At 40.4% G+C, this 24313-nt stretch overlaps 1 protein-coding gene across 7 annotated transcripts in view; it reads right to left on the reverse strand.

Annotated features, from left to right (window-relative positions):
- Nucleotides 1–2148: 2148 nt before the first annotated feature.
- The window catches only part of Large1 (LARGE xylosyl- and glucuronyltransferase 1), a 464139-nt gene continuing 441974 nt past the window's right edge, over nt 2149–24313 (reverse strand). For all 7 annotated transcript variants that reach the window (XM_075976475.1, XM_075976470.1, XM_075976476.1 and 4 more), the window contains 3 exons: nt 15819–15965; nt 5082–5277; nt 2149–3602 (listed from right to left, as the gene is read on the reverse strand). In XM_075976475.1, the coding sequence (XP_075832590.1) occupies nt 3405–3602; nt 5082–5277; nt 15819–15965 (541 nt within the window). In that variant the 3' untranslated portion in view covers nt 2149–3404. The remainder of the gene's footprint in view (nt 3603–5081; nt 5278–15818; nt 15966–24313) is intronic.

The following is a 24313-nucleotide window of genomic DNA, read 5'->3' on the forward strand; positions in this document are numbered from 1 at the left end:
TCTTATTGAGGGAGGCAACAGCAGTATTGTAGGTTATGTGGTTTTGGATTAAATAGCTAGGATTGAGTTTCAAACCTGGTTTTATGATATTGGATCATAGGAATTAACGGGAAGTTTTAATTTGAGCACACAGTGTCTCCTCACTGATAATCAGCAATGCCCAGCACGAAGCTTTGCGCCAACTACTCAGTGAGCTAATATATGCTACTAAACGCTCTTGCACACAGCTGGTTATTATTTAACAGCAATTCTCCCGGATACTGAACATTTTGGAGCCAATGAGAGAACCTGCCCTTCCTGTCAACTAAAAGCCAAGCCTATTGGCATGACACCTGCACAATCCATTTCAAAGTTTGTTTGATTCCAGGAAACTGATACAAAGGAACCAACATCCTTGGCAATTACCTTGGCTCAAATAGGTACTTACCACATACAGGCCTGTGCACCTACTGAGGTATCTGCTGGAGACTCATGGTGTTGGCTCCACATACTTCAACTTCACTAGCTACCAAATTTTGGGTTGAATTTGGTTGATAACTTTTGAGCTCTATTTTTAAGTGGAACTAGATGACAGTGTCAGACAGTCATATTTGAGGAAATAGGATGTTTCTCATGATGGTATGGAGTGTCAGATTCTGGCTTTAATAGGTTCTATGTACATGCAGTTTCATCATCTACCAGTTTATGGGTATTATATCAAAGTAGTTAGCATCTCCTTTCATTCTTGGGAGTGACCTTGTTTGGCTAGTAAATTATATGGGCCCTAGTTTTTCCTATAAACATGCAAATGAAAACAAGGTGTCTGGGCCTGATTCATGTGCCAGAATAAATGTTTAAAGAAAAGCCTTAGGGAATTAAACTTTGATGTTTAATGCTGAGAACCAGTGCTGCCAATTAATGTTAAGCTTGGCTCAAGTAGCTGGGAATGATTAGTTCAAATCAACCTACAACTAGCAGTGGCTAATCTGGGGGAAAGCAGCAGAATTTATGCGTACCTTGGGTATGTGTATACATGCATGTGGTGGGGGGAAAAGGCTGTGAGTGCTAAAGGTAAATATTTAATAGCCAATGTTTTGAGGAAGTCACTGAATATGGCGACTGGAGAGAGACACACAGTCAATTCTGTGAGCCTGTGGTAGCTGGCTGCAGCATCATTAGTGAAGAAACTGAACTTAGCATGGCTTTGAACACCTTTTTGTCATGTTTTCCTTTTATAGTGTTCATTCATTACTTTGGTAAGGATAAACTTTGCATATATGCTATACACACAGATGCTTCGTTTATATATAAATATATATGTCCATTATATATATATATATATATATATATATATATATATATATGTAATATATGTACGTATAATGTGATAGATAATATTGTCAACTTGCTAGGATCTAGAATCAACTAGGGGAATCACCCAAGAAACAAACCTCTAAACATGTCTGAGTGAGACTATCTGGGTTAACAGAAGTGAGAAATCTCACCCTACGTGTGGGTAGCATCATCCCATTGTATGGGGTCCCTGACTGAAGAAAAAGGAGAAAGCAAGTTGAGTGCTGATGCTCATCTCTCTTTGCTTCCTGACTACAGGCACAATGTGATCAGGGCTTCAAGTTCCTGCTGCCATGTCTTCCCTATCCTGCTGGGCTGCATTCTCAAACTCTGAACCAAAATAAACCCTATTGCCAAACATTTTATCACAGTAACAAGATAAGTAACTAACAAAGAAACAAACTTATCTGTGTCTATGTGACAATCCTAATTACAATTTTCTTCATTTTGTACAAATATAGGGGAAACGCCATTGAACACACTGAATGTAGTGGTCTCACTGAATGGACGGTTGGGGTTCCAGGGGACAAGAGAGACCTAAGAGTTGGCTATTCAATTTGCTTCTGATCTCCATGATTTGCATACTTAGAATAAAACATCACCACTACAGTAGTGAGACAGATGCAATGAGTTGAGGGTTAGAGGAGACAGTAAGATCTAACTCTGAACATAGAGAAAAAAAATGTAACATTTCAAACAACGAGAAAGATGAGATGGGATAACAGAATGTGAGGTGCTGTGCATGGAACCGACTTTGCCCTCTAGACCAAGTATGTCATGTGGCTTCTTTCAAGAGTGGGAGGGAGATGAGGAAGAAACAGTCCATACTTTTGTTTATTGAATGCAGCTTTCACTAGTCACATGGCAACTCAATACAAACAGTCCAGCAATGGGTAGGCCATTAACTCTTGTTCTCATCAATGGAAACACAACATTAATAGTGAAGAGTAAAGGAAATGAGTAAAAAGTTCAGTGTTTCCTCCATCTGTGAAGCGAAGAGGTGCTTACCAACCCCAGGACAAGTCCTGAGGGAAACTAAGGTCACTAACTCCTGTGCTTCCAAAAGGGAAGTGCCTGACCCTTTTCTGGAAGTGCCTGACCTCTTTCTTCCAGTGGCTTCCATGTGGTCACACAAGTCTTGGGACTGGGTTACTGTGAACTATTAAGTTCTTCTAAAGGCCTGAGAGAGGAATCATACCTTCTGTGAGTACTGAAGTAGTTCCTTGAAGTCCTTTCCTTGTGCGCTCAGTTACTGTCCATAGAAGAATGTGACTTGCATATAGTGTTGGCTTCATTTTTCTGTAGTTCCTGTCATAACCCTGGGTCTTGAGAGTGGGAACTAAGCATCGGGGGATCTCAGTGTTCATTCTGAAGGAAGCTGTCATGTGTGAACATTCTCTGAGGAGGCTCATCTTTGCCCGGCAACTGCTGACTGGGGGAGCTGATTTTTCTTTTAGAGCTTTAACGATTAGATAATTGTTTTAGCTTGGAATCCTAAATCAAAATGAATAGTATCTCCCAAATTCAAACAACTCAAAACAAGAGAGACTTTGAGAATAAAGAATCAATTCATTCTACTTCCAGGTCCCTACATATATAATGTCCCTATGCAGGTCTCCAGATGGTAGTTGGGATCCGACTTGCTCTCCACTTGGGTACCTGGCTAGGTGGCAGGGGAAATAAAGTTCCCTTCCTAGGAAGAAGTAGTTTGCTCTTATTTCTTGGCATGAAGTAGAATAGCCCACTTCTTTCTCCACAGCTAGGATTTGAATCATAATTATTAAAAAGCAATTAGAGCATCGAGAAACCCTGACTTGGTCTGTGATTTTGTGGTAAGTTGTTTACTCTTCGTTTGCTTCCACACTTCCATGTCCCATTCTGTAAGCACCTCATGGTGGTGGACTGGGTTGCTGTCCAAGATCTTAGAAAAGAACAGCTTTGAGGGGCCAAAGAGACAAAGGAAAATAAACCAAAGAAAACAGTGGTAGAGTTTGTCTTCAATGGCTGGGCCCCAGGCAGCAAGTGGCTCTTCCTCAGTGGTATGTCTCTCCCTAGTGGTGGTCTTCATAGTGCTAGCTGTTGTTCTCCGCCGTGAGATATTTCAGGGCAGCAAAGCCATAGCGTCGGGACATGTCTTGTTGAAACTCTTCCTTCAGGGTTTTGAGACATATGCGGTATTGCTTGTTGGAACGGAACTTAGTGATGTCGAAACTGGGGGCATGGGGCATGTGGATCATGTAGGCATTGGGCAACACGATGAACTCGTACTCCTGGAAGGAGGAAGACAAGGTAATGAGAGATCTTGCAAGAGCCTTGGGTCATATATGACTTTGAATCAAGGGACTGGAGAATAACAGTGGAAAGGGGGCATACTAGCTACAGAGTAACTTGCTTCAGGACCATGCCCATGAACTTGTACAAAATATAGGAGTCATCTAAACTTTGGTTTGCTCATCTACAAAGTGAGAGTGAGAAAATCTATCTTGAGGGATGATGATGAGTGTTTCACTTTCTTAATTCCCCGGAATGGGTAAAATTGTGTTTTATGAATCCCACAGGCAAATAGAGGAAAGTATAGGGTTTGTTTGCAAAAGTGCTGTGAAAAGAGTCTAAAACAAAGGCAAGCAAGGCCTTGGTGATGGGAAAAATTAACTTTTCTTTAAACCTTCTCCATACAACATTTCTGGTCCCAGAAATACCACTGTTCTATCTAGGAACAGCAAAAGCAGGCCAAGGCTCATGGTCTGTAAACAGTTATGTTGGTCATGACATGGATATCAATGGATGGATATCAGGCTTTGTTTTGTTTAATGAGGACACTATTCCACAACCTTCTCCCAACACCAATGGTTCTCAGTCACCTAACATAGCTCAGACTCAATAGAACAAGTGTTTCATGGATAGCCATCACTAACCTAACTTAGTGTTCCCATATTTTGGAGTACTCTTGCTGAGAAATACTAATACTGTGGCAAAAAGGAGAAGCCCGAAGAAGAATATGAATAGTGGGGTTCAAGGGATCCAAGTATCCCCCTAACTTAACCAGAGCAGTTTTGTTCAACACAGAGGATGATAAACTACAGCCTTTCTGGTAGCTGTCTGAAGCTGTACTGAAATCCAGCCATGCACATTTATTTACAGGCCATCTATGAAGGAAAAACAATTCTTGATCTGAGCAGGTGCAAGGTAGATTTGCAGATCACACAATCTCCACACACTATCTGGTCTTCTGCAGAAAGTGTGCGGTACCTAGACTTCACTTATTTAAATTATGCAGACTTCTTCTGAAGTATATGTTTGTTAAGAATTGTATAAATGAATGAAGGCTTTCAAAATTAAACCCAGTCTAAAAGTCACTGCTGTTTTAATTGAAGGGTAGAATAATTAACCACATTTTAGTGGCATGTTTTGTGCTATTTACAGTGACACAATTATACAACTTGAAAGCCAAGTCATGACTAGTCATCCTGTGCTTGCCTTCCTTACTGGATGGAGGGGTAAGATGATACATTACAGGAGACTCACATTTGCCTAATCCTGGCCAGGAACCCAATTCTCTTGTGCAAGAACAAAAGTTTGAGGTTTAAAGCCTAGAAAATCAGATTCATGTTCTCATTTTTAGTCCCTGAACACATCCTGTTCCTCTGAAGTTTGTTTTTAATCTTCTTATCTCCAAGGTTCTCTTTCAGTTCTAATATCTGTACCTGTCTCCTTCCCTGAATAATAGCAGTAAGGTGCTCTGTTCCTACCTGTGCATCCAGTTCCATGATGTGAGCCACTTTGTTCCAGCCAAAGCCCACAAATCTTCGATCGTACTCAGGGCAGTCTCGTCTCACAACAACATACGGCTCAAAATCAGCCTCCCACTCAACCCGGTAAGGCATGGTGGCAGTCCGCCACTTGGCAAAGTTTGTGGGTGCATGGCCTTTAGTCCAAACGTGATACCTGGGAAATATGGAGATTGGCCAATGAATGAAAGGATGGAAGCTGAGCTTTTCCCAACCCTGGTGATGTGGAGGAAGAAGAAATGCATTTTATATGTTTTTCCTACTGGGATGCACCATGTCCCTGCAAAACCCCCATTCAAGTTCAAACCTTTAACAGAAAACAGGACCTTTACAGGCACAATTAAGTTAAAATTAGGGTGGGACTTAATCTTATGTCCCTTTATGAGAGGGATATTTGGACACACAGATACAGTGAGACTAACGTGCAGATCAAACAGAGCTTAGAGTGACAGATCCATCAAGACAAAAGGGGGTATCAAGGATTGCTGGCAATCACCAGCAAAAAGACAGAAAGGAACAATGAGAGTGTCTTTCCTAGAGCTTTGGAAAACAACTTTTGACTCACAAAATTGTTAAAAAATAATCAACTGTTGTGTTAAACCACCTATTTTGTAGTGTTTTATTACAGGAGCCCCAGGAAATTAATGCAGATTATCAGAGTTATCTGTCACTAAAGAGAAGACTTCATAGAAATGTCTGTGAACTTCCATGCACTTGGCACCATGGAATTTATATCTGATAATTCCTACCAGGGACCACTGGTGATCCTGCTTAATCCTTAATGATAGGGCAGAACCTATGAGTAGGATACCCTCTGGTTATATTATATTCTGTGGCAAGAGTGGATTTTTATAGATATAAAGCTTATTAAGCAGGTACCTCTGTACTAACAAAATTTGAGATTGCCTAGGTAGGTCTGATATGACTCATGAGCCCTCAGGTATGAAAGGAAGGAAAGAATCATGTTGTGAGCTCTTTATGAAATCAGGGTGCAAAGAGCAAGGAACTAGGAGCTAATGAGGGTATACATCCAAAAGCTAGTAAAGATGAGACCTTACCCTGTGGTAACAAGGGAAGAAACCCTATCAGTATCTAACGAACAAAAAGAGGAACATGTGGCACTAGAGGAGACCTGTATTCTTCAGACATCTACTTTCCATCCAGTGGTACTCTGGGCAGAGAGTTGGCTACTCAGTGCAAGCTGACAGACAGTGAGGTTGAGTCTTTACTGCTTTACAGTGTTGTGTTTATGGTATTTGTTATCTGGTGATGAGAAATGACCACATGACAATCAGAAAAATATATTAGTTACAAATTTACTATGTTTGGGGACTATTTTAAATGCTCTAGACACATATTGTTTTAAATTCTAAAAATGTATCCAATGTTGGGTTGCAAACAGTAACAAGGCCCAGGTAGCCTAGCCAGCTTCTGTGCCACTGTCCTCAACACTCATATAAGAGGAAAAAAATCAGGGGTTTGAGGCTGATTAGGACTCTGTTTGCACTCAATGTCCCTGAATTTACCACATTCGTTCTTAGGTTCCCAACTCATCTCAAAAAAATTTCCTTTCAGCTCTAAGTTCCAAGGCTCTCTCCTTTCCTATCATTATATTGATGTTCTGTTCTTACCTATGTGAGAGAGTGCGCTGTGAAAGAGTGGATGGATAATCTAAAACTTGAGAGGTGTCTGAGAGGTATACCAGTGAGTGGGTAGGATATTGTCACTGTAAGTTGTGGGGAAGGAAGATGCAGGGAGTAAAATAAAGTTACAGTAGGGGGCAACAAAATCAGAAAGGGTTAGAAAACATGGTAACCCTGGTGTATTGGTTAGTTTTGTGTGCCAATGTGACACAAGCTAGACTTATCAGAGAGGAAGGATCCTCAGTTGAGGAAATAAGATCCAGATGTAAGGAATTTTCTCAATTAGTGATCAATGGGGGAGGGCCCAATCCTTTGAGAGTGGTGCCATCCCTGGGCTGCTGAGGATGGGTTCTATAAGAAAGTAGGCTGAGCAAGTCATGATAAGCAAGCCATTAAGAAGTACCCCTCTATGACCTCTGCAGCAGCTTCTGCCTCCAGGATGCTGCCTTGTTTGAGTTCCTGTCCTGTCTTCCTTCAGTGATGAATAGCAATGTTGAAGTGTAAGCCAAATAAACCTTTTCCTTCTCAACTTGCCTTTTGTGATGATGTTTTGTCACAGCAATAGAAAACCTAACTAAAACACTAGGGATTTATGGAAAAGCTTTGTGAAGTAAAAGTAAGGGTGAGATCCAATAGCTTAGTTGTAGGAGAGAGGAATACAGATAATTCATGTTTCTAATCTAGAAACATCTCTGTAAAGCTAGCATGGCTGAGAGAGTAAATGCCCCAAGGCAGGTAGCATTGCAGTGGCTGATGTGGGATGTCCTTCTGTATATGTGTTGCTTTTATTGGTTGATGAATAAACCTGTTTTGGCCAAAGGTTTAGCAGAGTAAAGTCAGCCAGGAGATATACAGAGGGTAGGTGGAGTCAAGGAGAAGTCAAGGAGACACCATGTAGCTACCAAGGGAGAAAGATGCCAGAACCTTACAAGTAAGCCGTAGTCTCGTGGTGCTATACAGATTAATAGAAATAGGTTAATTTAAGATATAAAATCTAGGTAGGAATATGCCTAAGCCATTGGTCAAACAATGTTGTAATTAATTTAGTTTCTTTGTGATTATTTGGGTCCAGGAAGTTGGAAAGCAAAAGGGCAGTCAGTCCCTGTTAACAAGTGGCAGGACTGAAACTCTTTCTTAAATCTTTGTTTCATCAAAGAGGATGGACTTTTGCTAAACCTTCATTAAACCATGCAGCAAATTCAATGGTTAGGATAAACAGGCTAGGAAAAGGCAGAGACTTAAGCTTCAGTTTCATCAATGCAGCAATTTTTACTAAAGTCAGATATGAGAGATAGAGATAAAGAGAGGGGGGAAGGAAGAGAAAGACAGAAGAACTGGTACTTTAATGGAGCATGAAAAGAATATTGTGAGCTGTCAATCAAAGGTCTAATCTAAAAATTAGGCTATGAGCAGTTGATTTTCTGAGAATTTGCTGAACAGGCAGCTTTGATACCTGGTGCCTTAGCAGAAAAGGAACAGCATAAGTGATGACTGGGAATTTATATGAGGTTCCAAGCAAAGTACAGTAGGTGCTCTGGACTAGGGTTCAAATCCCTGTTCTGCCATGTAGGAAGAGAGGACCTTGAACAATGAAAAACCTTAACAGGGCTTTGGGACCTGCGTTATTGTCTGCGAGGTTTTAGGAGCCCAGCGAGAGGCCCTGCTCCTGTGCTGAGGAGATCAGGAGTGGTGAGTGACTGGCTGCCCAGCCAGCCGGTCACGGGAATGGAGTCTAGGCCTCCTCCAATTCCCTAAACTTTTCTGGCCATCCAGCTGGGCGTGTTCCTGGCTACTGGCTTTCTTTACCCCATTCCACTTTGCCCACAAGTACTCCTTTTAATCTGTGGGGTCCTTAGGTCCCACAGCACAGCCTGCTTCAGGGCAGAGGGGATCTGAGAGCCAGCTCCGGTACTGAGGGGACCTAAGAGAGGGCAGACCAAAAAAAAAACTACCAAGTACACAGTCAGCCACAGCAAACATTGGACCAAGAAGCCTCATTTGAAGGAAGAGATGGGCAGGCACCAATGCAAGAATTCCTCCAACAACCTGAAAAGCAACATGATAACACCAGAATCCAGTGAACACACAACAGGAAGACTTAAACACCCTAACCCAGAAGAAGTAGAAGAAATTGACTTTACACATAACCTTATGAAAATGATGGAGACCCTTAAACAGGAAGTAAAAAACTCCCTTAAAGAAATGGAAGAGAAGACTAACAAAAAGTTAGAAAAAATTAATAAATCCCCCAAAGATATCCAAGAAAAAGCAATCAAAGAGGTAAAGGAAACAGTTCAAGACTTGAAGACTAAAATAGAGGTAATAAAACACAAACTGAGGGATGACTGGATATGGAAATCTGGGTAAAAGAACAGGAACTACAGAGACAAGCATAACCAACAGAATACAGGAGACAGAAGAAAGAATCTCAGGCACTGAAGATAGTCTAGAGGAAACAGACTCATTGATCAAAGAAAACAGAAAATCCAACAAATTCTTAACATAAAACATCCAAGAAATATGGATGAAAAGACCAAACCTAAGAATAATAGGGGTAGAAGAAAGAGAATTCCAGATCAATGGCCCAGAAAATATATTTAACAAAATTATAGAAGAAAATTTTATATATAAAGGTAAACCTATCAGAATTATACCTGACTTTTCTATGAAAACCATGAAAGCCAGAAGGTCAAGGATAGCTGTGCTGAGGACACTAAGAGACCATGAATGCAAGCCCAGACTACTATACAAGCAAAGCTTTCTTTCACCATCAATGGAGAAAACAAGATATTCCAGAACAAAAAGAGATTTAAACAATATGTAGTCACAAACCCAGCCTTACAGAAAGTACTAGAAGGAAAACCTCAACCTAAGGACGCCAACAATACCCACAATAGCACAGACATCTGACAACCCTCCACCAGCACATCTCAAAGAAGGGAAACACTACCACCCCCCAAAAAAATAACCAGAGTTAACAACCACTGGTCATTAGTACCACTTAATATCAATGGATTCAATTCACCTATAAAAAGGCACAGGTTAAGAGAATGGATATGAAAACAGGATCCAACATTCTACTGTTTACAAGAAACACACCTCAACCTCAAAGACAGACACTACCTCAGAGTAGAGGTTTGAGAAAAGGTTTTCCAATCAAACAGACCTAAGAAACAAGAGGGTGTTGCTATCCTAATATCTAATAAAATTGATTTCAAAGTAAAATGAATCAGAAGGGATGGAAAAGGACACTTTATACTCATAACAGGAACAATTCATCAAAATGAAGTCCCACTCCTGAATATCTGTGCCCCTAATATAAAAGCACCCATATATGTAAAAGAAACATTAATAGAATTCAAAACACATCAAACCCCACACACTAATAGTAGATTTCAACATTCCTCTCTCACCAATGGACAGGTCAACCAAACAGAAACTTAATAGAGAATAAGAAAACTAGCATATGTAATGAATCAAATGGACTTAACAGACATCTATAGAACATTCCACCCAAACAAGAAAGAATATACCTTCTTCTCAGCATCTCATGGAACCTTCTCAAAAATTGATCACATACTCAGTAACAAAGCAAACATGTACAGATACAAAAACAAGTGGACCTGATTTGGACCTTGGGATTTCAGTCTGGTGCTCCAATGTGGGACTCTGTCTCTGTCTCCTTTCATCGTCTGATGAAGGTTAATATCCAGGAGGATGACTATATGTTTTTCTTTGGGTTCACCTTCTTATTTAGCTTCTCTAGGATCATGAATTATAGGCTCAATGTCCTTTATTTATGGTTAGAAACCAATTATGAGTGAGTACATCCCATGTTCCTCTTTTTGGGTCTGGGTTACCTCACTCAGGATAGTGTTTTCTATTTCCGTCCATTTTCATGCAAAATTCAAGAAGTCATTGTATTTTACTGCTGAGTAGTACTCTAATATGTATATATTCCATACTTTCTTCATCCATTCTTCCATTGAAGGAAGGGTATCTAGGTTGTTTCCAGGTTCTGGCTATTACAAACAATGTTGCTATGAACATAGTTGAGCATATACTTTTGTTGTATGATAGGGCATTTCTTGGGGAGCAGAAGGAGAGAGAGCACAAGCAAGGAACTCAGGACTGCGAGGGGTGCACCCACACACTGAGACAATTGGGATGTTCTATTGAGAACTCACCAAGGCCAGCTGGACTGGGTCTGAGAAAGCATGGGATAAAACCGGACTCGCTGAACATAGCGGACAATGAGGACTGCTGAGAAGTCAAGAACAATGGCACTGGGTTTTGATCCTACTGCACGTACTGGCTTTGGGGGAGCCTAGGCAGTTTGGATGCTCATCTTACTAGACCTGGATGGAGGTGGGAGGTCCTTGGACTTCCCACAGGGCAGGGAACCCTGACTGCTTTTTGGGCTGATGAGGGAGGGGGAGTTGATTGGGAGAGGGGGAGGGAAATGGGAGGCGGAAGCGGGGAGGAGGCAGAAATCTTTAATAAATAAATAAATATAAAAAAAAGCTTAGAAATAAAATTGTTTGACAAGAAAGGCTCCGTGTCAGTGGCTAGGCAACTCTGTTAAAGGTTACACTGAGCAGGAGATGGTCCCATGTCCTCTCTGACTCTCTCCTTGTAAAAATCTCTTCAAGAAAATGGATTTTGTCCTAAGAGTCTTGACAGCTTTGCCTGTCAGGATTGCTTGGAGTTTTAACTCAAAGTAGAGGGAAAAATCTTTATTATGTTGTGGTCCCCAAGCATCCAGAGTAGACTTAACGCCCAAGCAAATGAGTCTTTCTCTCTCTCTTTCTCTCTCTCTCTCTCTCTCTCTCTCTCTCTCTCTCTCTCTCTCTCTCAACAAAGTCCTTCCCCATCATGAATAATTTGCAAATATTCCCGTGAATTCTCTAAGATTGTTAATTAAAGTCTACTTGATTTAAAAAAACCAAAACAAAAAAACCCCAAACCCCCCCCCCCAAATGGAATAACTACCTGAATCTTATCAGATCACCATGGAGTAAAGTTAGAATTTAACAACAATTCCACTCCCTGAAAGCCTACAAATTCATAGAAACTGAACAGTCAACTACTGAACCACCCCTGGGTCAAGGAAGAAATAAATGAAGAAATTAAAGTCTTTGTCGAATCCAACAAAAATAACGACACAACATATCCAAACCTATGGAACACTATGAAAGCAGTGCTAAGTGTCCACATAAAGAAAACAGAGAAATCTCACATTAGAGACTTAACAGCACACCTGAAAGCTCTAGAAAAAAAAGAAGCAGACTCACCCAGGAGGAGTAGAAGACTGGAAATAATCAAACTGAGGGCTGAAATCAACAAAATAGAAACACAGAAAACAATCCAAAGAATCAATGAAACAAAGAGCTGGTTCTTTGAGAAAATCAACAAGATTGACAAACCCCTATCCAAACTAATTAAAAGGCAGAGAGAGAACACTCAAATTAATAAGATCAGAAATAAAATGGAACATAAAAGTGACACTGAGGAAATTCAGAGAATCATTAGGTCTTACTACAAAAGCCTGTATGCCACAAAATTGGAAAATGTAAAAGAAATAGGTATTTTTTAGATAAATGCCATATACCAAAATTAAATCAAGACCAGGTGAACAATTTAAATAGACCTATAAGTCGTGAGGAAATAGAAACTGTCATCAAAAACCTCCCAACCAAAAAAGCCCTGGTTTTAGTGCAGAATTCTACCAGAACTTCCAAGAAGACCATGAAGAGTTAATACCTATACTCCTCAATGTGTTTCACATAATAGAAACAAAGAGTCCTTGTCAAGCTCTTTTTATGAGGCTATCGTTACCCTGATACCAAAACCACACAAAGACTCAACAAAGAAAGAATTACAGACCAAACTCACTCATGAACATCGATGCAAAAATTCTCAATAAAATACTGGCAAATCGAATCCAAGAACACATAAAAAAAATCATCCATTATGAACAAGTAGGCTTCATTCCAGGAATGCAGGGCTGGTTCAACATACAAAAATCTATCAAAGTAATCCATCATATAAATAAACTGAAAGAAAAAAACCATACGATCATTTCATTAGATGCTGAAAAAGCATTTGACAAAATTCAACACCCCTTTATTATAAAGGTCTTGAAGAGATTATAATAAAAGCTATTTACAGCAAGCTGACAGCTAACATCAAATTAAATGGAGAAAAACTCAAAGCAATTCCACTAAAATCAAGAACAAGACAAGGCTGTCCACTCTCTCCATATCTCTTCAATATAGGACTTGAAGTTCTAGTAATAGCAATAAGACAATATAAGAAGATAAAGGGGATTCCAATCGGAAAGGAAGAAGTCAAACTTTCGTTATTTGCAGATGATATGATAGTGTACATAAGTGACCCCAAAAACTCTACCAAAGAACTCCTATAGCTGATAATACCTTCAGTGATGTGGCAGGATATAAGATCTGCTTATAAAATCAGTCGCCCTCTTATACACAAAGGATTAAGAGGCGGAGAGGGAAAATGGAGAAAATTCACCTTTCACGATAGCCACAAATAGCATAAAGTATCTTGGGGTAACACTAACCAAGGAAGTGAAAGATCTATTTGACAAGAACTTTAAGTCTTTGAAGAAAGAAATTGAAGAGGATACCAGAAAATGGAAGGATCTCCCATGCTCTTGGATTGGTAGGATCAACAAAGAAAAATGGCAATTCTACCAAAGGCAATCTATAGATTCAATGCAATCCCCATCACAATCCCCATCAAAATCCCAACAAAATTCTTTACAGATCTTGAGAGAACAATAATCAACTTTATATGGAAAAGCAAAAAACCCAGGATAGCCAAAACAATCCTATACAATAAAGGAACTTCTGGAGGCATTACCATCCCTGACTTCAAACTCGATTACAGAGTTACAGTATTGAAAGCAGCTTGGTATTGGCATAAAAACAGAGACATTGGAATCGAATTGAAGACTCAGATATTAATCCACACACCTATAAACACCTGATTTTTGACAAAGAAGCTAAAATTATACAATGGAAGAAAGAAAGCACCTTTAACAAATGGTGCTGGCAAAACTGGGTGTCAACCTGTAAAAGAATGAAAATAGATCCATATCTGTCACCATGTACAAAACTCAAGTCCAAATGGATTAAAAACCTCAATATAAATGTGACCACACTGAACCTGATAGAAGAGAAAGTGGGAAGTAGCCTGCAATACATGGGCACAGGAGACCACTTCCTATGTATAACCTCAGTAGCACAGACAATAAGAGCAACAATGAATAAATGGGACCTTCTAAAACTGAGAAGCTTCTGTAAAGCAAAGAACAGAGTCATTAAGACAAAAAGACAACCTTCTGAATGGGAGAAGATCTTCACCAACCCCACATCAGACAAAGGTCTGATCTCCCAAATACATAAAGAACTCAAGAAGCTAGACATTAAAATTCTTAATGACCAATTAAAAATGGGGTATTGAACTGAACAGAGAATTCTCAACAGAAGAATTTCAAATGGCCAAAAGATACTTAAGGACATGTTCAACTTCCTTAGCTATCAGGAAAACACAAATCAAAACAACTTTGAGATACTATCTTATACCTGTCAGAATGGCTAAAAGCAAAAACACCAATGATAAACTATGCTGGAAAAGATGTGGAGTAAGGGGAACACTCATCCCTTGCTGGTGGGAATACAAACTCATGCAACTACTTTGGAAATCAGTGTGGGGGTTTCTCAGAAAATGGGAGTCAACCTACCTCAGGATCCAACAATACCATTCAATCATTCTACAAAATCATTTGTTTAACTATGTTCATAGCATCATTATTTGTAATAGCCAGAACCTGGAAACAACCTACATGTCCCTCAATGAAAGAATGGATAAAGAAAGTGTGGCACATCTACTACTCAGCGGTAAAAAACAATGACATTTTTAATTTTGCATGCAAATGGATGGAAATAAAAAACACTATCCTGAGTGAGTTAACCCAGACCCAAAAATACGAATATGGTACGTACTAATTCATTAGTGGATTCTAGCCATAAACGAAGGACAGTGAGCCTATAGTTAGTTATCCTAGAAAAGCTAAATAATAAGGTGAACCAAAAAAAAACATATATAGATCCTTCCGCAAACAAGATCACCAGGCAGAAGTTGGAAGCATGGGGGTAGGGGTGGGATGGGGTGGGATAGGGGGAAAGGGGGAGGAGGAGGGTCTCAATGAGGGATTGTACATATTGGGTTGCCCTGGAAAGTCTGTGTAGGCATTGTCTTGATTGCCTTAATTAATATGGAAGACCTTCCCTAAATGTGGGTGTTACCTACTAGTAGTAGCCAGACCTGGAAGAAGGAAAGCTTTTTGTTTACTTGGTTTTCACTCTGGCTGACAAATTCATCTATCCAATTGCTCTTACCATTGCTAGTTCCTTCTGTGGTATTAGAACAAGCTTCTTCAGCCTTTTAATGTGTACTGAAGAGAAAGAATCTACCAGATCCTTGGCATAAGACTGTATTGTTGTAGTAATTAGACACCTGGATTGAGGAACTACTATATTCTTGGCTTCTCCAATAGAGACAGCCATTTTTGGACCATTCTGATTGTATTGCATGTGGGTAATCTAATAAATTCATTATATATATATATATAAATATAAATATATATATTCATTCTATCAATTTTGTTCTTCTAGAGAACATTACCATGTACACCAAAGGCAGAATTCTGAGCTAAGGGATAGTGACAAGGTGCTAAATGGATTTTTTCATGCCTTTTAAAGTATAAACATAAATGTGTGGCTTCTTGCCCCAGCAAGCCTCTTTCCATCTGGATGCAGTCCCTACCATCCATGTATAAAGCAAAGTAAATAACATGTCAGGGAGAAATAGCAGAGTCCCAAGGATACTGGGATTAGTATCTCTCTTTGGTTTTATAGTGGACTAATGCAACATACTGACCTCTTTGCCAACATCTTTGACATCTGGGTGTACTGGGAGAGAAATGCTTTGGGAACTGCAGATGTGTGCTGTGAGGGTCACTCACCTGAATGTAAATAGGGTCCCCATGTCCAACATTGACAGAAGCTCTGCTTTTGACTTAGGGAAAGAGAGTCGGTATCGCAGTGTCTCGAATGCGGGGACAATCATCGCTTTCTTCGTGTTGGCAAGGTCAAGCTGGATGACAGACTTCCTGAAAGAGATGCAAAGAGAGATATAAGGTGCCTTTGATGTCAGGTCAAGCCTCTTCCTTGTGAGGATAAGCTGATGGTAGTCCAGGAAGGTTAAGCAACTGTTCAAATGCCTCATACAGAGCACAGAGAGGAACTGACAGATTATCATTGCTAACCGAGAGCACGCTAAATGGTAGAGGCTGGGTCTACTGCCCACAAAATTGCAGGGTGCACTACTATCACAGCCAGGAATAGAAGGGGGAAATCTCAAAGGACCTATTTCTACCTCTTCTACAACACTGCAAGTCATAGAAGACCAGGGATACAAAGCCAATGAGAGGAAAGACCACCCATGACCCCTCAACTCTGGGATGATCCTGATCCTGAACCTGTAAAGTATATGGCCAGCACCAGTCAAGGTAAGTCAGAAGGCTGATGGATTACATGGAAGAGTTCTCCAACTTCATTGACTCCTCAGAACCTGGCTCCTGCCCCCGAGTTGGGCTGTTGGCTACCAGTTCCAACACTATCTCTTGGAAAAGGCGAAAGGCTCAAAGATAGCAGTATGGCATGATACCTTTAAGAAATACAAACTGCATTTGAATTCTGGCAATGTTACTTTGAGTCTTGTCCTGGTCATATAACTGAGCTCAGTTTCTGACAGACTTCCTGAACTACCTCACGTTTCTCCTGCCCAGAATTGTGACAATAATGCCTGCCTACCGTAGATGAGGTAATATCACACCAAGCAGTACACATGGCAGGATGCAAGTATGCAGTGATAAATAGAAAGTATCATCTGCAGTCTTGTCATTATTCTGTGGCCTGATCTACTTTTGGCTATGATCTTAGTACTTCATTTTGTATATAGTCACACCACTGACTTGGGATGCACTCATGGACCTTCTGCGTCTATTTCTACAATAGAAAAAACAGTTGAAAGGCTTGAGGGAATGGTAGATACTGGAAGGCATCTTGAAAAATCCTGGGAGAAGCAGCCTTCATAGCCATGTGAAGCCACTTCACTTAACAAAACTTGGAGTTTGAACTTAAAGCCTGGACTAGAGATGATGTTCAAAGAGAAGTCACATGCTGTTTTAGTCACTGGGTTAACCTGGTCCAAGGCAGAGCAGAACAGGGCCACAGGCTGAGAAGCATATAGTCAGGACTTTATAACAATTAATGGTGATGAAGACTATGGACCAGGACAGATAAGGACAGATTTCTGAGACCATCATTTTAGTCTTATGAGACTTTGGTGAATAGATAAGAGGTGTTCAAGAAGTAGCCTGGAAGCTCATCTTGGAATCCCTTGAATATCACTATATTAAGTCCTTATAATTACAGTGATACACCCCACATCACTACTACAGAGGTTTATAAAGGATGACAGAAGACAGATGTCTGTAAACTATACTCAGCAAGTCTGAGAGTCATGGGTGTCAGTCAGTCTGTCTTGGCCTGCATTCTTCTCCCCCTTGTTTGTCTGAACAATGTTGTCAAATATCTACAGTTCCTTCCTCTGTGGCCAGATACCTAGAATCAGGCTTTTGTATTAAACCTACATTATATACACAGTTGAGCCTAAAAAAGGTATGGACCTACTTATCTACTTTAGATGTGAAATAAGAATCTAAGTCTAAAGAATATTCTTGGGTCCCTGGGACTCTAGGCCATAAAAATGTTGGGGGACAGAGTAGCTTGAATGTAATTGACCCCAATAAGCTCACTGAAAGTGGCACTATTAGGAAGTGTAGCTTGGTTGGAGTAGGTGTGGCCATGTTGGAAGAAGTGTGTCACTGCTGGAGCAGGGTTTGAGGTCTGCTATGCTCAAGATATGCCCAGTGTCTCAGTTCACTTTCTGTTACCTGCAGATGAAGATGTATTAACTCTTAGCTCCTTCTTCAGCACCATGTCTGCCTGCATGCATCCATATCCCACCATGATAATGGACTAAACCTCTGAAACTATAAGCCACCCAATTAAACATTTTCACTTATAAAAGTTGCTGTGGTCATAGTATCTCTTCGTAGCAAAAGAAACCCTAAGACACGAGATATTGTTACTTAGTCAGTGGTCACTGTACATCCACCCATCACGTGCCAGCTACATAGAAATACAGCCACCACACACTGCCCAGATAGTACTTACATGACAGCATAAATGGCTCTATATGCTAAAAGTCTGAGGAGAAAGATCTCTAAATTTGAAGCAAGACTGCATCTGTGGAAACTTAACTTATAAATTGCATGAAAGTAGAGTAGGAGGTGGGGAGGGCAAAATTATGACGGGAACAGGACATTCATTTATATGCATATATAAACATGAGGTTCTCTATATAAGCCTCAGTTATTATTGCAATCACAGTGACTAATATATATGTGTGCTTACATATGTATGGGTGCATTGTGTGTAAGCCAGAGGTCAGGCTTGGAATATCTATCATTCCTCATTCCAACTTGTGTTTGGAGACACTGTCTCTCATTGGGAACCAGAGCTTGCCAATTAAATTAGGTCAGCAAGCTCCAGGGTTCACCTGCTTCTGTATCCCCAGTGCTGGGATTATAGGCATACACTACTCCATTCAGCTTTTTCTTGTTTAATTCTCAGATCAAACTCAGATCCTCAAGCTTGCCCAGGAAGCCTCTTTTCTGACTGAGCTTTTGGTCCCCACTTGGAGCTACCCTAAAAATGTCATGCTCAAAACTAATTCTCCTTTCTAAAGGACTATTTATAGCAGCAGCCCTCAGAGCTTGCCTGCTCTGTCTAGGGGTATACATTCAGCCTAAGGCGATTTATATAGAAACAGAGCCTGGGAGACCACACAGATGACTTTGTTGGGGCTCTGCATGTTTTTGAACTTCTGTTGCAAAGATGCCCAGAGCTGCTCATCTTAACTTTGTCTCACTGCACTGGCTTTCTGATTCTACTTTGATTCCATTAGAAGATATTCACCCTGTGATTTATTTTTACTATAATTATATTCTTATAACAGAATCTGTTACTCATAATCAAACACTAATGGGTATATTGCAACAAACAGACCCAATGCGCAGCATGCCTTATAAATAGGCTCCGGTTAGCTCCTTTCCCTCCACAGAGAGTATCTGGTTCTGCAGTGATTTCTGCAAATTTCTTTGATCTCACCGAAACACAAACTGCCACAAGGATAGTTCTGTTCCCAGATAAGTTCATTTTGGACTCAGTTCAGAAGGTTTCAATTCTGAGGTTCTGAAAAGGTCTCATTAAGGAAGTTGTCTCAGCAGTATAGTGGTTGCAGGATCTACACTCTGAACATTTCAGTTGAGTGGGATAGTAACTCTGGCCTGGGCCCTGCTTGATACATCCTATCTTGGCTGGGACATGCTGGCTCAGGGGCAAATAATCTGCCACCATCATTTGCCTGTAAGGTGAGTCATGCAGTGACTACAGAATTTTCCAGAAGCAGGGGTGTGATGATGGTACATCTGGGTTGGGAGACTTGAGTTATATAAATGGCCCCCCAAAACTGAGTGACTTTGGATCACTCCATACATCTCCTTTCTACTGCTGAATCTAGACTGTTAGAATTGAAGGTTTTGTATTTTCCTGTTGAAAAACTACACTGGATCACAGCTGTCCTCTTGAACAAGTAACATTAGATGAAGGTATTTGGTATATGTATTAACATCTTCATCACTTGATCTTAAGGAAATCAGCTAACCCTTAACAACACAGTCAATTAGTTGAAGAATGCAAAAGCCAAGTTTTCTTAAAAAAAAAAAAGACTTATGCCTCAGGGCTGTAACAGACACTAACTGTGATTCCACATGGAAGCCTGCTGTACCACAATTCAAGCTTGCCAATTTCAAAGTCTTGCCAACCCTTAAAGTCTGCTTTTCTATATTCCCATATCCACCCATTTATCCATATCTCTGCATCTCTTTTTCATGTAGAGCACTGAGTGACATGCATTGCTTCTTGTTTAAAACATTTTCAAAGTATTCATAAACTTCCTGCAATAGTTTGGGTTGAGGAACATTTTTGTATCTACCTAAATGGTGGAGGGTATACTACTGATAAAATGGAGAACACTGCAGAAGAGGTGCTGTCTTCAAAGCTTGTCTGCCTCTCTTCTGACCTTTTAGATACTTTCTACTACCTGTTTCACTCATTGAGTCCCTATCTGAAAACACAGGCAGCGACACTATTTCTTTGCTCTCAGAGTTTTAGAGACCAATGGAGAGTTTGTCTTCTAGTAGTGAGTCCCCTCTCCTTCCTAGTCTCAACTTACAATGGGCTTGAGGTAGGAGCTCTCAGAGTTTTAGAGACCAATGGAGAGTTTGTCTTCTAGTAGTGAGTCCCCTCTCCTTCCTAGTCTCAACTTACAATGGGCTTGAGGTAGGAGAAAAGGAGAGCATGGACCATTCAAAAGAGAGGCATACTGTTAGAGCAAGGGCAGATTTCTGGCTTTTTTTTTTAATGGAAATAAAAAGTATTAACCTTTCGGTTTCCAGCCAGCGTTTCTCTCTGTCCAGTTTTTCTCCACACCCTTTGCCTTAGAAATAGATGTTTCTATAACCAGGAAAACCGCCCAAGTTGTAGCATGAGATTTATGGGCAGGGGTACTTCATAGAAACAAGGGACAACTTATCACTGCCCTCTTAGAATATCTTAGAATGTCTTGATGGTGAAGACAAGGCTGTAGAACCTGGTGCTTAGCTAGTATTCTGCTTAATCATTCAACCTCTTTGTTATGTACAGCAGAGTCTCCCAGAAGGGTAGTTCTGCTGCAGGTGCCTTCAGATCCAACCTAGACATTCACCAGCTGGTACTCTTGAGCAAGCCCTGAGACCCCATGGTTTGGTAGGTAGGATATGCACTTAGTGTGTACTCTGTAGGGTTTTGTAAGGATCGAATGGGTATCCTCAGGCAAAGGTTAAGATAGCTCTCAATGCATAGATCTCTATGTACAATCTAGGTTGACGATTGTGGTCATAGTGATGAATTTGGACATGGGCATCTTGATCAATCAGCAGGCTAAACAGAGAGCACTTCTGGAAAAGCTCACAGGGAACTAGATTTTCGGTAGCAATGCTGAGCCCTGAGGTGGGGGACTCAGTCTGAGTACCCTCATAAGCAACATAAATGGAGGTGCTTGTTTGCTAAAACACATGCAGGATTATAACAGTGCTTAGCACATAACAAGTGCTCTATGAATGCCAATGTTATAGATAAGGTAGAATTAGAAGGCTATGTGAACTCAAGGAAATGCCACCTAGTTAATGTCTCTCAATAGACACCTAGCCTGACTCACTTGTCACCTCTTTTACCCTGTTCACATTGCTACACTTATTCCACTATACACCAGAGAAAATGTAAAGGAATGCAGTTATGTATCCCCTTAGAATAAATGGAATTACACTGACTATTTATTCCCACATGCTACAAAGTGCACTGTTGGCCAGGGTACCATGTTTTACTCCTAGAACATAAATACAGGGAAGGCAATGGGTATAGCCATGGCTTGTAGGTAATAATCAGCAATGAGAATTTTGCAGGTGACCAATGATGGAAACCAGTCCAATTCCATGGTGTGAATAGTCCTGGTTGTGAAACCACCCTTCAACTCTTCTGCCCTTCAGTCCATCAGCGATACCAGCTGTACCTGAGTCCCACTGACCTTTAAACCTAACCTCAGCTATCAGCTCTTTTTGAGGTGTTCCATGACCACCCACATCTTCCCGATATACTCTCAGCTTCTGCAATTCTATTTTGCATTCATGATGAAAATTATAATGGAAACAATATTAGCAGAGGTAGTAGCAATACAACCAGATTAAAAACTCCAAGCATGGAAAAATGTTGCTTCCCCTGTGCTTTGTCGCAAGTCTTCTATACTAGGTATACACTGCATAGTCACAGGAAGACTGTCCTATCACTTTCTGGGATGATCCTCATATCAAAGTCAAGGAACATCTAGGAGGAACCTAGATGCCAAGTCCAAGTAAATGTTCCCTAAGGAGGTGTGGTGATTTGAATGCAAAATATGCCTTACAATTTCTAGAAGTGATCTCTACTAGTGGTGTTGTTTGGGAAGATTTATGTAGGTAGCCTTCCTGGAAGATGTATGTAAATTGAGGATAGGTTTTGAGATTAAAAGCCTCACCTATTTTCAGTATGCTTCTCTGCTTTGTGCTTGTGGCAGAAGATGTAAGCTCATAGTCTCTTGCTCCAGCAATCATACCTGCTACTTGCTGTCATGCCTCTTTGCCAGGATGGATGCCTATCCTTTTGGAATCATAAGCCCAAATAAATCCTCTCTTCCTTAAGTTGCCAATGATCATGGTAATTTATCATGCAACAGAAAAGCAACTCATATATGAGGATAGAATCCCCTTCATTTAAAATGGGGTCCCATCCTGATATACTCATCATACATTGAAAGCATGGTGTATGGGAAACCCATTTACTACACCTAATCTAGTTAACATCATAGCTTAGTCTTGTAGCACAGTGTGGGGTATCAGTTGTCCCACAGTCACACAGTTGACTGGAGCTTCTGTCACTGTTCAGTCTGGAATCAAGACAAGATTTTATGCTAATTGCTAGCTGGGAAAAACAGCAAAATTCAAAATCTTTAAGTATGGGTTCTGTAGATACATCATTATATAAATGAAAAATCAAAAAGTGAACCATTGTAGACCAGATACCATTTATATGTTTCTCATGTCCATGAGAGAAAAAATGAAATACTTCCATGCAGTTACCCAACTGTCCTGAAGGTGGCGGGGCATTTGCAAGGGAAGGTCCTGCAGTAAGGACTGGCAAATGGGTCCCAAACTGACAGCTGTGAGCCTGCCTCGGGGTAGGGAATTCATTCCTGTAGAACATCTACTATAATCCAGCGGGATGTCAGTGCCCCTTCTTTAAGTGAAACAAAAAAAGTTTTTTGGGTTTTTTTTTTTGGAAGAAGTTTTGGGAAATGGAGCAAGCTGCCCCAAGTCATGTACCTGTTCAAATGAAGGTCTGTGTGGTTTCTTCATGCCCCCTGACCTTACTAACAGTACTGTGATCAAGCATGAAAGCTGGGTCTCTAACAGATACTTTACTAGACACAGATTGGGCTGGAAGAGAATTTGGTGATACTCTGCAGCTCTGCCTATGCATAGACACAACTTCATTATTTTCCAAATGAGCTGTTTGTTTTGCTATAATATTAGCAGGTTGCTAAGCAACTGCTTAGTGAGCTGCAATGCTGAACTTTTTTTAGAAACTAAGAAAGACCTTAAAAAATGTAACATAAGCAGGAGTTTTGGATGCAAGAATGAACTGGTGGTTTGCTGTCCAGTAAGCAAGCTATACAGGTAGAAGGCCATTTTCTCATCTTTCTGACACTAATCATTCACTTCCCTGGGCCCTATATTAAGTCACCTATAGAAATGTTTACTTCAGCTGGCAGGGCTTCCAGGGTGTCATATTTGTGGTATTACTATTTGAAGGTTAACAGAGTTTGAATAAAACATTTTTGCTATATTTACATGTGAAAAAGTGAGTCTCTACCAGGGTCTACTGGCCTTCTTGGAAACTACATATATTGTAGCAAATAGCACCCTTAAGCTCATCTTAAACCAGTAATAGCACACTGCTCTCAAATGTGCCCATGAGTAATTCACACATCAGAAGCAAACACCTGGTAATCACTAAAATTTTTTTCTCCAAGCAAAGCAAATCAATAATCTGCCTACATAAAAAAATGAGACTGAATTTATTTTGGCCTTCTGACTGAAGTTTTACAGGCTCTCAAGATTCTGGTGTCTAGAAACAATCTAGGTCAGAGGTTACACACTGGTGAGCAGGTGAGAGAGGACTAATGTTGCCTGGCGATATAGTTTGGTTCCATAGCATTAAAAACTCATTTTTAATTATTTGCACATTTTAAAGATTTTTTTATGTATATCAGTGTTTTGACTATACATACACATGTGTGTCACAAGAGTGCTTGGGTTTAAGAGAGGGCCAGTTCTCTGGAGTAATGAATGGCTATGAACTACTACTTCTTCAGTTTCCTGGGACCCAAGTTTAGCCACCTGTAAAAATGTTTACTTCAGTTGGCAAGGTACTGGGAACTGAACCTGTGTCTTCTGTAGGAGCAACAAGTGCTCTTAACTGCTGACCCATCTCTCTAGCTGCCTATTATTTTAAAATATTAAAACATTAGAACACATGAAAACTCAGGTCCTCTGAGAAAACATAGAGTGAGTAACTTCAATCCTGTTCCAACAGAGGTAATTCCATACCTGGGGAGATGGCTCTTGCTCAGATAAGTCTGTGAACTCAAATTCTAAGAAAGTGATAGGGTTTGAAGGGCAATCTGTAATATCTCAAA

The sequence above is a fragment of the Microtus pennsylvanicus genome, chromosome 6 (genome assembly GCF_037038515.1).
Source record: "Microtus pennsylvanicus isolate mMicPen1 chromosome 6, mMicPen1.hap1, whole genome shotgun sequence".
In the NCBI taxonomy this organism is placed as follows: Eukaryota; Metazoa; Chordata; class Mammalia; order Rodentia; family Cricetidae; genus Microtus; species Microtus pennsylvanicus.